This window comes from Pleurodeles waltl, chromosome 10 (genome assembly GCF_031143425.1).
Source record: "Pleurodeles waltl isolate 20211129_DDA chromosome 10, aPleWal1.hap1.20221129, whole genome shotgun sequence".
NCBI classification, from domain to species: domain Eukaryota; kingdom Metazoa; phylum Chordata; class Amphibia; order Caudata; family Salamandridae; genus Pleurodeles; species Pleurodeles waltl.
Window position 1 is genome coordinate 894,232,335 of NC_090449.1, and position 15,156 is coordinate 894,247,490.

The following is a 15,156-nucleotide window of genomic DNA, read 5'->3' on the forward strand; positions in this document are numbered from 1 at the left end:
TGCAAGAAACAAAAAGAAAATGTTATTCTTTAGGGAACAAAATATAAAGCATACTAGGCAAAATTAGCTTGTATGTCTACAATAGAGGGTCAGACAGACAGGAGATAAGGGAGGTGAGAACAAAAATAATAACAGTGCCAGTCTTGGTTTAAGTATACTACATAATTATCAGAAGGTCTGCAATTCAACAGTCTCTGGGATTCCATTTTTTCTGTTGTGACTTGGAAGAGAAACTTCCCCTTTAGAGGTTCTGTAAAGCCAGGGACCAAAGACAACAGCGACCTAGTATTAGAACAAGGTTGTAATGTCTGTGTGGAGGGGGGAGGGGGGTAGTCTTTCTTTTCTATCTTTTTGGAGAGGGTACAAGGAGGTGAGACAGAAAAATTCATGGGGGACCCTCAGGGGGTGATGCGGGGGGTCGAACCAGTAGCATTTTCCGGATGGGTGACAAAGAAGCACATCTAGGAACCATTGCTGGTCTTGACGGAGGACTCAAAAAAGGTAAAAGTAGTACCTGGAGAGGATCGTCTGCACAATTACCACCCTTGGTGACCTAAATGGCTTTGGGACACCGAATGTAAAGTAGGGAAGTAAAGTAGACCAGAAGGAAGGTTGCAAAAACCAGATGCTATAAGTAGTCTTAATGTTGAGTTTCTCAATGGTGAATACCTCAATCTTTTTGATGAGTGCCTCAACCATGAACGCTTCAATGTTGTGTGTCTTGATGTCGCCAGTAAGTCCTTAGACATCAGTTGACTGAACAATGGAGTACTTTTTTAGTGGATTTGTTCTCTCTGCAACATCAACATTACTCTGGCTTCTATGCTGGCCTTTGACAGCAAACATGTTGGATGAGGCTCAGCCGCCTAAAGCTGAACTCTGAAAAAACTGAAGTCCTCATCATCGGCAACACCCCGTCCGCCTGGGACGACTCCTGGTGGCCCACGGCCCTCGGCACCGCACCGACCCCCACAGACCACGCCCGCAACCTCGGCTTCGTCTTGGACCCTCTTCTCACCATGACTAAGCAAGTCAACGCTGTGTCCTCCGCCTGCTTCCTCACCCTCCGCATGCTCCGTAAGATCTTACGCTGGATCCCCGCCGACACCAGAAAAACCGTGACCCACGCCCTCGTCACGAGCCGCCTGGACTACGGCAACACCCTCTACGCCGGGACCACAGCCGAACTCCAAAATCGCCTGCAACGCATTCAAAACGCCTCGGCCCGCCTCATCCTAGACGTACCCCGCAGCAGCCACATCTCCGCACACCTGAGACACCTGCATTGGCTCCCAGTCAGCAAAAGGATCACCTTCCGACTTCTCACCCACGCACACAAAGCCCTCCACGACAAGGGACCGGAATACCTCAGACGCCTCAGCTTCTACGTCCCCTCCCGCCACCTGCGCTCCTCTGGCCTCGCACTTGCTGCTGTCCCTCGCATCCGCCGCTCCACGGCGGGTGGGAGATCTTTCTCCTTCCTGGTGGCCACACCTGGAACTCCCTCCCCACCAGCCTCAGGACCACCCAGGACCACTCCGCTTTCCGGAGACTCCTAAAGACCTGGCTGTTCGAGCAGCGTTAACCCCCCCTTTTTTCCCCTATCGCCTTGAGACCCGCACGGGTGGGTAGCGCGATTTATAAATGTTAATGATTTGATTTGATGATGAGCAATATAATCTTGCGCAATGATCGAGAGTGTGGCAACTTCCTCTTTTTCTCCAACGATCTCCTTCTTCAGAAATCCTCTTCTAGAGAGCACAAAGACTTAGAGGATGCCCCTACTCTGGATGGCTTGTGAGGTTTCTCAACCCCCCCCCCCCCCCCCCGAGAATTTACACCGTCCATTAATGCTCTTGTTGTCATCTTCTGACAAAATTTGTATTCCATGATCGACTATGCAGAGGGTAAGCACACACAGAATGTGGGTCAGAGGCAGATTTCCTTTGCCCAAAGGAGGGACACTTTACAAAAAGTGAAGGTATCCAAGAAGAGAATCCCTTCAGGGGTGACAGAAAATGAAGGAAAAAGTTTCAGACATTAAATAAAGATTACCTAAATACAATCTCAATAAGACTCCACTAAACCTACTCTTGGGGTCCGCGATTACTCAGAAAATTAAACATTAACTGATTAATAGATTCTATAAATAAAGAAACTAAAATGTACAATTACCAAGTTTAAAATGTTTTGTAAATGTGAAGAAATTTGAAATTGGAGATTAAAAATGAATAAGTATCCTCAGATTTATTTGTGGGAGCAGTGCAAGTGCATCATACAGAATAGAATATGGATGACGTGTGGCCTCAACTGAATTTAGAAACGCTCTAACCCTCCTACTAAAATTACAATTTTGATTTGTTGGATTGGATATTAAATAATTTCATCATTTGTCTATTTGTTTGATGAACGCTTGTTTCTTTATTGTTTACAGGTTCAAATCAATGGTTTCAAGTATAATTTGGTGTACTTCTGCCACATAATTCCAGTTGCCCTGCATATAACTAAAGCACTTCCATCTACCACCTTCTTCTATCGCAGAATTCGGGATACGGACGGGTTGCATCCAAAAGAAAAAGATTCTAGTCACTTTACTCCTAGGTATTTCATAGCATTAATAAGCATGATGGCGCTGATCTCACCTGGTTTCTAACACCACGATGGACGGTTGCCATGAATCTGGTGGGATACTCGCCATAGATTAACCATGGGCATAATAACACAGAAAACAAGCAACACCTACAGCGTGTGGGACAGGCAACAACATGGACTGAGGGAGGAGGGCGGGCCAGCAGTAAAACAGAGAGCAAACAGGTAAGAGAGCGCAACATGAAGGCCAGGGAGAGAAGCACATCAAGAAGATGACCTGGAAATACATGAGCCAAAGCTGGACACCCAGGAGGTTAAAAAAAAGTGAAGCAATTACCATAATAGGATGTATTTTTTCATAGCTTGTTGTTTTAAGTATATAAAGCAGATGTTTTAAACAGATGCGCCCACCAGGACTCGAAGGGAGCCATAGTATCAAAAACGTATGCATGCGCCCCCTTTTAGGCATTCACAGTGACATGGAAGAATAAAAGATAAACATCCACTGTAGTTCTATCCTCCGCATTGTTGTGCGTTGCTACGGGCTGCCCACTTTGGAGCTGTGAAACAATGTTCAAACCCCCGCGCCGACTCAAAACCCTGCGTCTAACTCATCAGTTTGACCTCTTGCATAACATTTAAATGTAAGCAGTACGCCTTCTACATAAATGAGGCTAATGATAAAAAAAAAAAAAAAAAAAAAAAAGGTAAAAAGCACGTGCATGAAGGCAATTGTCGTTTTATGCAAAAATGTAAGTGAAGGAGACGATAAATGCTTAGATTTCCCTAAGTGACACCAAAGGTTCGTACAAGCACTTAAAGGAAAGAATGCTGAAAAAAAATAAATGAAGTAATAAGTCACTGTGAAGTAAAGGGGCAACGTGCTTAATGAACCATAATCCCAAGTATAGTGCATTTTTGAGCTGAAGAGCGTGTATCTCAGTTCAGAGAAAGCAAGGGACACCTACATTATCTTAATGGCAACACTGGTATCTTGTACTTGTTCAGTCAATATTGTCTAATGGTTTGGTCTTCGATCGGTGTGTATAGGTTTGGGCAAACGGGCATGAGATCATCTCCGCTTTACAAGTTAAGCTTCTGGCGCCACCCATCGGTCAGAGCTGCGAACGTGCCATTCTTAAGTGTTTTTCCTTTCTGACAATTTTTCAGTAGTATTGTAATCGCTGTGGCTCAGAGCCGTGGTGGCTTTGGGATAGCAGACGATCTCATAAAAGGCAATGAGACATTTCTGTGACAACCGCAAGAAAACAGTCTGCCTTCCCTCTGTATCAACACAAAAGAACCCCATTCCCCGGAATTAAAAAGAGAACCAATAGCAGTTAGAAGCTCAAGAATGTAATTGGTATTTTAATTTTTAAAGAAAAGAAGCTATGCCTGGCAGAGTCAGCATCACATTATGTTATTTTATTTTTTCTACGCCTTGATCCCATCAGCATGTCCAGACGCAATTATCTGGTCGCAGAAGACAAACAATGCAGTCTACTTAAACACACCCAATAAGAGGCCCGAACGTTCACTTCCAAAACTTGTGTAAACAACCTTTCAGAGAATTTAAAAATCGGTTAAGGCCCCCCCACCCCCGAAATAATAAAAACACTTTAACATAGCAATGTGGGCTTTTTTTTGTTTTCTGCCCCGTATGATGCTCGCACAGCTTTCTCAACCAGAAAATGGAAAGTAAAACATTAGTTGAGATAAGCGAGCCGATTCAAGTCACCATGAGCGCGAAGGGGAGACACAAAAGGAAAAATAAATTTGTTCACAGTCAACCATATCGCCAATCGTGCAATTATCGATGTAACAGGGTCAGTCTGCAAGGCGGTAACAAAACCTTCCCAAGGCAAAGCATTAACCAATGATAACAATGGATTTTTAAAAGGCAAGCCCACGAACGAGTGAAAGGGATGGGCGTGGTTAAAAGCCCAGGTAGAGCAGTTATGCTCCACTTAAAAATAAAGGTGGTTGTGAGGCACACTGCCAGTACAATGCATGCTAGGAGTGGAAGCCTGTGCGTGTTTTCCAAATCTGTAGACTTTTTAATGTTTCTCTCGGTCTTCCAAAAGCAGCTAATTCTACAGTATGACCATCACTTTGAGTAACATCATATTTTCTGGTATATTCTTCATAGAAGACCAACAAGGACCTAAAACAGCCTTGTGTCCTAAAGAAGTTGCAGCTTGACTTAAAGCCTTGAAATACATCACCATCATGTTATGGATGTTGTATTTTCAACCACGCTGAAGTAGTATAAACATATCCCCCCCCCCCCACCACACTTAACCATACTCGGTGACAAATACACAAACAATTCTTTTCTGTCAGTTGTAAACATGATCAGCCCTGGTGGATAATTATTTTCTCTCCTCCTTTTCATTCTCCAATTTTAATTCTATGTCTGGATCAATTCTTACCTCACTGAATAAGGGTACATGAACAGGTTGTATTCTCCCATAAAGTTCTGTTTGCGTATTTACACTCCCATAATATGGGGTTGGAATGAGGTAGCCATCTAAAAACAGAAGAAAAATAAACTGATTAATATTGAGAAATATAGGATATTTGAGACTCTATTAATGAACAGATACACTTTAGTACCCAAGTAGCCTTTTTCAGAAGAAACAGTTATAACATTATCTAAAAATGCAGCAATGTATCCAAATGCAAATCACCATCATCTATTTGAAAATCCAACTTGGCCCCGAGCTCGCTTGAGAAAATAGCAAACTGTGAGAGCAGAGAAAGGTTAAACCTGGAGTAATGGTCTAGGGAGAGTTTTCCATTAGCAGTGACGCCCATGAACTTTGCTAGAAGAGAGATCGCACAGTCATGTGATATAAAATACTGAGCAGATGTGCAGCACTTAAAGTGGGACTAGTTCTCTTTCGCCTGTAAGAACAGAAGCAACAGTCACATGCAAGATTTTGGCTATGTACTCAAAATATTTTTAGATGCAAAGAGGAATGGGTAATTGTAACTGATTTTAAACATTAAAGCAACAACAAGACCTAACTGGCACACCTACATGTAAAATACAGTTCCGAACAGGTCCCAGATTTTTTGTGCCTCATCTTGCAAATTAGCTAGAAAGAGGTTTAAACCTTCATAGGTTCAAGAAGCTCAAAATATTCATAAGATTCGCAGCAGGAAAATGCTACTACTAGAGGCAAATTTATAAATTCAACTCATGTATTCAGTTCATACAGTACCCAACAACCGAAGATCTGCAGGTCACTGGCTACTTTATTTACATTTCATGTAACTTCAAAAGCCACACAGAACAGAGAAGCATTTGTAGCAATGACAATATACACGTCAGCATATATAGCATCATTATCACATAATGCTTTATATCGGGTCAGTGCATATGACTTATGTCACATACAACACGTCTTTAACATAATCAACATCTGCACCAGTAATAATTCTGTAAAACTGTATATTTTCATCTGGTTAGTTACAGTGCGTCAATGGTCGGTTTAACTGCAAGCTATTTCCTGATTTAACGGTGCCCCCCACAACCCCAAACTTACAACTTCTGATAATACGTCAAATCACTTTGAAGGACACTACAGCAACCCCATTCAAGATCATTAAAGTCAGCACCTGGTTCGTGACACTGCATTCATATAGTACTTTGGTGCAATCCTAGCCTCCTGTAAACTCTAGGGGCCATGATAGATATAGTGCAAGAAATTTTAGTGTTTCACCCTACTCCTACAACTAAATGATATAGTGCAAGTTTGTGTACAGCAGCACTTCTACTGCTTAGCACAAAATTCTCATTTTATTTCAGGTGCACATTAAGCGCCCCTCTATCACCACTTGCGCTGAGACATGAAACAAAAATAATTTGGGCTCGTCTTAAAACATTACGAGAACATCCTGCAGTGTGGCCTTTAGCATAACATACAAAAATATGCCTAGTAGTGAAGTGCAGCCGTAATTTAGAAATGCTTCACTATTTAAAAATGGCCCTGCAACGAACAAACAGATCTCCCGGACATTAAAGATTTAATCTGTGCAGTTGCTCCTGCAGCTTAGGTTCTTGCAAGAGGACCAGCACTGGGTTGCACTCCAGTCTAGTTGTGATGCACATAGCTAGTGCCAATCTGCTCCGGTTCATACTGTGTAAGCCAGTGGAGTCATAGTAGTTCTGGATGTGCACGTAAAGCTGTGCTTAGAAGGCATGTAGACGCTAAGTCACACTCTACTACTAAGGGTACACTAGCCAGGCACGGGCATCAACGCCTTCACTATACAGTAGTCTCACTCAAAAATCAGGTGCAGAAAAGCTGCGTTTGTTTTAAGGTAGCGTTAAGAGTTTTCCACTTAATAAACAGGAACCTTAGTCGACGATGCTATGTGCTAAGTAGCCAGAAGTCACTGGCTATTTAACACTCATCCAAAATTAGAGTAAATCATATCTGCCTGTATCTTAAAGAGGAAAAAATAAAGGTTGAACTTCTAAGTTTATGCAGTTCAGCTAGGCTTGGGCAAGACTGGCCATCATGCAGGAGCTATCCTGCTCACTGACTTTAAGAAGGCCTTCAATATGCTGGATGGGGGTTGTCTGCACCAAGTGAGCACATTCACCAGCAAAAATCAATGTTGACAAATTAGGATGTACTTCTATTCGTTAAACAAATGTCCCCCCTAAATATTTATTATTTATTGTCCGGGCTGCCCCTATGTTTGTGGTATTTTGTGAAAAACACTTGTGTAATAAGTATAATCAAAACATGTGGTATACTAAAATAAGAACTGTCAAAGTTAAAATGTTAAAGGGTGCTGGGGATGTGTATCATCTATTCAACAGAGTATGAAGACCAATGATTATCTCATATACGTAAGCATTTTATCTAATAATCATTTTCTACACGAAGTATTTTGAAAGAAACAATCGCACACATAATGAAACATAAGCATTTAAATATTTGCATGCATTATTTTAAAGGGTATGCGAGTTCTTACCTCCTGGATCACATAACACAGTTGCAAGTGCAGAGAAGATGGACGAACATCCATTCATAATGACAATCTAAAAAAAATAAATAAAAAAAATAAAAAAAAACACACAACACAAGTCAAATCATTTCGAAATCTGTAATTCAGAAAAAAAAAACAGTTATCTATTGTGTTGAATTCAACAATCCGCGCTGACTCCTAACTATATAGCATGAGACCCAACACAGCATGCAGGGCAAAAGCCTGTGGTCAACAGTCAAAGCTAGACATTACAGAACATAGTACCTTTGAAATATACAAACCATCTATAACAAACCGGTCTAACTCACAGAAGAATAAACACTGCATGCCCTCTCTCCCTTTTGAAAACATACTCACCCAAAAGAGTACAAATTACATATTTATGGCAGACAAATGAGAGCAAACGTTTACTAAATACATTTACTATATACCTCGTCTGCATTTTATGTGCAGATTGCTCGTCAATCTTCTGAAACATCTTTTGTTGCAGTCTGAAAAACCTAGGTCACCTCCCACACCAGCATAGAGTTACATTTCCATTCGGAATTCCTTAATGAAATGTGTGCTTATCTTTCAACCCGCCATCTGAATCACTGATCTTAATTCTGGCCCATTCGACTGCAACATGAACCTTGGGGACTACAATTCACTAGCCTCGCCAGATTTAAAATCCTCATATGTAAAAGTTGGGATGGGTGTCAAGGGAATATACTCATGGATATGCGCATTACTCCACTGAAATGACGCTAGCTACATTCTCCAGTGGTTGGTGGCTATTACATGCCTACATTTAAGTCGAATTAGGGTAAAAAAATTAGAAAAGGACGAATGTGCAGAATCGGCCGACTGCATAAGCAATAACACATTCACGCCTCCAGTGTAAGTGACTAACACTGGGTTTATTTTGACTCTTGAGGATTACTCAAACACTGCAGAGGCTGTTTATCTCGAGGCCACCAGACAAGCAATGCATGTTCTCTGTCTTCTTTTTTTCACACCCTTTTTCTTGCTTAAATTTTTCCCCTGAAACCTTCCTCTTGAGCTACCTTAACAGAGTATGTAATAGGTGGCATAGCAGAGCTTACACGTGTGAATAATGTCAGTAGAAACTTACAGATAACACTATCAAGTATTAATAACTTGATTTCTCCTTAATAACAATTACCCACAATAGTGACCCGCAGACGATGCCATCACTGTTGTAAACCACTATCAAATATTTCTAGTTCTGTCCAATAGAAGGCCTTGGACATTCAGAGTAGATGCTAAACGCAATATTACGATTTAAGAAACCAGTGGAAGATGTCTGATAGGTTAGACAAAATTATTATTCTAAATGAAAGTAGCCACTATAATTTAATATATTTGAAAGCAGACGGCCCAAAAGTTGGAGAAAACAAATACTAAACTTATGCCAGCCATACCACAGTGCAGGAAGGCTCAAATAAAAACCATGTTACTTTCAGGATCATGCAACGTACCAACTTGAGCTCCCATTTCCATGCAAAAAGATTAGCGCAACACAAAATAAACACCGTTTTTAAAAAGGCAGGCACAGATGCATATTATGGAAATCGGAAAAAAACAGGCAACAAAATATGATCATTTGGCATGCGTGCATCTTACATTATCTGGACTCAGTGGCTTCAAAGCTTTTCCATACTCTGTGAGGAAGTTGGCAATTTCTTCTCTGAATCTAACAGTTTAAAGAGAGAACAGAAAATGAAACAAGACAGAGAATATGCCACGTTAAGACTTCAGTTGCAATTACAATGTCAATGTCACTTCAATAAAAAGCTAAAAGCAGAATAACGGCTTTAGTTTCAGCTAACCCTCATTACAACTTGGACAGGCTAAGAAGGAAAACACATTTGCTCAGCCGCACACATGTCCAGAAACGTCTCGAGACTGTACTTGCAGTTATTAGCGGTGTAAAATAGCATGTACTGTTAAAATATCCAAACCACCATGACAAAAGGTTGCTATGAACTCTTTCCACTTAAGTGCGTTTCTTTGTTTTAGACAATAAACTAGACTTTTCACTAGGATGACAGAAAGATGGCGACATTAGTCATGTCAATTCTTCTGTGATACACATTTACAAAAATAATGTCTCCACTAAATGCACTACACCGTTTCTGAATAACTGCATTATTTTTAATATAATTACAGGAGTTTAAGGTCTAGGTAAAGACTTACATATTTTGATTTAACAGATTTCGATAAACTAACAAATAAGAATACATTGAGCCCAGGAGTGCAGATCAAACATGGTTACCATCCATGCTTAAAACATTAGTGTGGGAAATTGCTTTCATACAAGATGTATGGTAAAGTAGAAGCATACTGTGAAAGTCACAACTATGCATACACATCACAAAGGTAACAGTGCTTTGGGAGGGTATGAAACAGAGATGCGTCTTAGAGGGGAATGAGAAAAGAGGGCATGCAAAACTTAAAGACCCAGCAATTAAATCTCAAAAGGAAAGAAAATTCTACAGGAAGAAGAAAGGAATTATTACGCCATTTAATTCATTACGATTGAAACAAGTATGATTATAGGACAGGGAAGTTCATTTTTTACAGGCCATTATGTTTTCTGTTTCTTGTTTGTTAAAGACACACAAGAATACATTTTACTTTTGATAGCATCTCATCTATCCCACTTATTTCTATTATGTCATTTTGATCACGTCCATCTACAGACTTTTAAGCACCATATAGGTCAGCACTTTAAGCTTAGTGAATGTTTTAATGAGTTTGCAAAACAAATCCAATCTAAAAAGCATCCTTATTTTGCACAGCAATTGTAATGACTCATTTAATCTACATACCTCTTAATGCCATTTACTTCACAATACTGGAATAAACTGGGCTCCAAATAGTTCATGCCACTGCTGGACAGCTTTTCACAAACAAAGGAGATAAGTAAAGAAATTAGTTTAACACCACATTAGTTGCATCAGATTTATTTATAATTTCACATGGAATGTGTATTGTGTTTTTTCATAATACCAGTTAGATTATGTTTTCAGAATAATTATTATTAATGTAGGAGCATAGTATATTAACATACCTACTGCGGCACATGGACATGGTGCACAGTGAAAACTAAAACATCAACAACTATAAACCCTCATACTTCAGCCCATCTACCAAGTAAATGCAAAAACAAGCATTGGCAAAGCCAAATCTTATGTAAGGCATGCCAATGAAGGCATTAACAATGATGGTTACCTGCCATAGTACATTAAAGGAATACCTGTTAGCTTTGCCAATTCTGACTCAGGTTCAACAGATGGGAGATTTAGCTTATTGTACATAGAAAGCAAGTAATTTTTTCATACTGCTCAAGAACGTAAGGGTAAGCCTGCAAGGCCTGCTGGTACCCAGATGGATAAATGCTTTCAGAAATGTATGCCAAAAAAAAAAACAAAAAAAAAAAAAAAAAACTCCTACCCTGCATGTAAAAAAAACAGCTATCCGTCAAATGTATTTTTTTCGGAGGCAGACCACAACTTTTTTCCTGAAGCTCGATTTATCAAAAGGGTGCACGCTTGATGGGTGGGGAAAAAAAAAATAATAATAGGAGGGCCAAGGGATAAATAATAGTGAGTGCCAATGAGAGGGAGATATGCCAAACGGCCTGTCCTGGTGGCATGTGGGGGTGTTAGGTGTTCTGGGGAGGGAGGAGCAGACACAATGGATGCACTGGCAGAAGGATCCGCTTTCCTCTGCAATGGCATGTCAAGAGTAGACACAGCTAAATAGCCACTCCTTACTAGCATGGAGAAGGATACACTCTTATCATGCATCTCTTAGGGCTGCCGGATATGCCTTGTGATGCACTGAATGTCCATTTATCTCTTCCTCCGCGTTACATTTCGCCTCAATTCATGACAACATGGAGGTGAAAACATAAAAGGTGCATGTGCTTCTAATACACAAAACATAAGGGTTTCTGTTTCCAAGTGCCAGGTCAACGATTTTGCAGCCTAATAGTGGTATAGGTCTCATATCTCACTGACCTACATCGCACACATTCTCCCTATCTCATCACTAGTAAAACTAGCTGCAGCCAGAGATGCCCCCTGTTCCATAAGAGAGGGCACAAAATAATGGTTATTTAAGTGATAGTCCTATTTGCAAGCTCCGTACTTCCTTAAAATACCAAAATTAAGATAAGCAGAAGCTGGGTCGACAACTCAGCAGCGTCTCATAATTGGCTACAAAATTACATCTTGTCAAAGCGAGACAAACATATCTATTTCCTATAGATAACACCATCGTGAATTCTGACAAATCAACGGTGGCTCATACCTGAACACGAAGATTTACAAATAATAGCGACAACTATACAAGATCTGAAGGAAACATTTCAAACAACGATCTGCATCGGAAAAAAAAAAAAAAAGAAAGAAAAAAAAAAAAAAAAAAAAAAAACACGAGTTGCAATTTTTTGCATACACAGAGAAACTTACCTTTTCCTGTAACAGATCAAAGCAAAGTTTGTTCTCGCTTGTTCCTACGTTCAGGATGCCCTGCAGAAAACAAATGGTTGCATTTTTTTTACTGTTATTTGTAGGCGAACAGGAGTCATGGCGCATGCGTCACAAACACTCTAGTCATGGTGCTTTCTATTAAAAACCTATTTCAACATGGCATGAATGCTTCATGATACTGGTTGTCATTTTTCATTGTTCCAAAAAGGCTGGTGGCCATGCTGGAGCTGCAAATAAAAATGGAGTGGTGAAACAGTAGAGGAGCAAAGGAGGGACAAACACAGGCACTCCGTTAAAATGGAGTCCTCGTGGGTCAGCAGCGGAAGGATACAACTTATCCAGACGAGGGTGAAAGGTAACATTTGCTGAACATAACCGGTTGAGGGCGTGATTAATGTTCGAGATTCCCGTTTGTTACGGAAAATTGATTGGTCGAGAGGCACATTAACTCAATGGCTGTATTGACAGTTGCAAATTTTATCATTAATTAAATAAATACTGGCTAGGCTGGGGCAACATTAGTTGTGGGTACTGGTTACATAGTGTGTGATATAACAGGGTGAAACAATACTACATAAAAAAGGGAATGGAATGGAGAGTAGAACACGCAGTTCTTAATCAGTTTATCAACCGCATGATTATGAGGCACATGAAATTAACCCTTATACTCGGCTCTTCTGAATAACCTCTCAACTGCAGGGTGTTTCTATTCTCTGCAGACCTGTACCCCTTACACCAGTTTGTAAGGACCTTGTCAAAGCACTGGGTAGGCGTTTTCCTTAATAGCCCCTTGCCTTATGACCATGGTGTATGCATAGCTGGCGTGTTAACGGCCATACAGAAGCTGTGTATATAAATGAAATCCAAACGCAGCAAAAATGACCTGGCGAGCCATTAGCGAACATCCAAATACAGGCCAGGTGCATCACATGCTGGCTCTGGCCCAACGGGAGAGCCGTTCGGGGGCAGGTGCCACAATGACATGCTCGATACGCATCATGGACACAAAGAGATATGGGGTCCAAGTGCGAAAGAAGACAGTACAAGAATGGTAAAATAAACATGGGTATAAAGATACAAACTGCTAAGAACATGCAAAAGCAAAATTAAACATTCGAAAGTGACGGCAGACCTGAAACATAAAAAGCAAAAAAGGTGTCGCGACAGAAATGTAAAACAAAATATATCTCGAAAAACGTGTGGAAATTAAAAGGTGGCAAACAAGAATAAAAAAAATATGTATTAGGTAATAATTCGTTTGTAAAATAAGAGTGCAAAACAACAAAATTGGGGGTGACATTAGAGAAAAGGGAAACGGTAGGAAGGTGCTGCAGTCAGTTCCAATGCAGCCTGCAGGCTCTTATTTGAGTGGTGTTTGTTGTCAGACTCTCAGTCCGTCTTGTTTTCGCCGGCAGCCGGAGCGAGCCGGTCTGAACCGGTCTGAACGGGCGCTTCCGTCCTGCGTCACTGCGGCTTCTCGGAAAATTCACACGGTTTTGGCGACGTCCGCAACGTTGGGCTTACCCCACCCCTCGCTGCAGCACTGGACACCGGTGGGGCTCGCCTCTCGCTCAGGTCACTGGCAGTGGGCAATGTTTTACCGTCTGCTGACCCGGGAGAGCTGCACCCCATTATAACCATTCGACAGGGCGAGGAACTAGAAACAGCTCTACTTCGGGGCGACTGCGTCACATGGAGTCTCCCTTCCTCGAGGGGAAGGGCTGCGTATCACTTGTTTACAAGTGGAAGGAGGTGACACCTAACAACGTACATCTGTGCAGCCATTTCTCATTAATTGGGCATCTAGATATCATTTTATATACCTATACAATATAGAGGTAGTAAGTGACATTCAAATATGAATCCACCACACTAAACGTTAACAAACTACAGGTATTGACTTGCCCATGCCTCTTTCATGGGTACCCCCAAATGGCGCATGATGCGGCTTTCCTTTTCCATCACCGGTTTTTTGGGGCGGGGGGGGGAATGCTGGTGTTCGCCTCTTGCCCACCTTATGCATCGCACCCTGGTTCTGTTTAGCATCGACTTGTCGGGATCCTCACTTTATCTGAACTATATGTTTTTCACATAATTTACGTTATGTAAAGATAGTGGAACATTTACAATAGATTTAAAACAATACAATTAAACATTACAACATAAATAAACATTGGGGTACGGGTTTCCAAAACCGGTCAAAAAATATGGCGGTATAGAGGAAGTAAGCCGAATGCCGCTCATTAGTGCAAAATCTAAACCAATATGCAAGTAATATGACATTTTTTTACTCAATGTTCTCTCCCTGGTGAGTCCCCTAGTTGCCCTCACACTCAGCGGGTTCCTCTTTTAGTCGCCTGCCCCGCCATTTAATTTCCTACGTAGCCCCCTCCCTCACCTGCGGGTTATTCTCCCGATGGTAGGCGTCCTGCAGGTACATGCTGAAGCCCTGGTCCAGGATGCCCCGGCTGCCCGAGACACGTGTCCCCCTGGCAGACAGGCTCGCTTCTTCCGCGTTGTAGCTCATGCCTCCGGGTGACAGTAGGATGGCAGAAGAAGCTTCTGGCTCAACACCCGTTCTGCACAGACACCACGTCTTTGCGGTGCGATCACCAACCCTGCTCGTTCCAAGTGGCGCTACCTCGTTTAGGTGCCCCCACCTTCTATAAAGTCTGCCGCGGCTCCACCTTTTAGAGGGAGGACTGCGGATAAAGGAGCAGCTGCAGACGGCTCCGCCTATTCCCCCGAAGGCCGGGTGGCGTCGTGCCATTGAAGGCACTGCTTGGGCATTGGCTGCTCAGCAGGTTCCATCTCTTCGTCATGCCATTATGTTTTCCACGAATCGTATTTAGCCACTAATAGAGTTCAAGGAATTCTAGAAAAAAAATGGGAGTGCAGATGCACTGCGCATGAAGCTGTAGCTCCTTAAGATAAAAAATGACGCAGTGATGTGCCATGCTGAACTAAACATGTTTTTGATGCAGTCATCTCGGTATAAATATATTATTTTTTTAAAGTTTCTCCTGTTTACCAATTCAGGTTGCTTCATTATTCAGAC

The 15,156-nt window shown here is 41.6% G+C and overlaps 1 protein-coding gene across 1 annotated transcript in view; it reads right to left on the bottom strand.

Moving 5' to 3' along the window:
* The window catches only part of LOC138262005 (1-aminocyclopropane-1-carboxylate synthase-like protein 1), a 47,386-nt gene extending 32,583 nt beyond the window's left edge, over positions 1 to 14,803 (bottom strand). The window contains exons 1-6 of the mRNA XM_069211641.1: positions 14,497 to 14,803; positions 12,078 to 12,137; positions 10,431 to 10,501; positions 9,223 to 9,292; positions 7,582 to 7,648; positions 5,022 to 5,119 (exon numbers count right to left, since the gene is read on the bottom strand). Of these exons, the coding sequence (XP_069067742.1) occupies positions 5,022 to 5,119; positions 7,582 to 7,648; positions 9,223 to 9,292; positions 10,431 to 10,501; positions 12,078 to 12,137; positions 14,497 to 14,625 (495 nt within the window). The 5' untranslated portion in view covers positions 14,626 to 14,803. The remainder of the gene's footprint in view (positions 1 to 5,021; positions 5,120 to 7,581; positions 7,649 to 9,222; positions 9,293 to 10,430; positions 10,502 to 12,077; positions 12,138 to 14,496) is intronic.
* Positions 14,804 to 15,156: the final 353 nt, after the last annotated feature.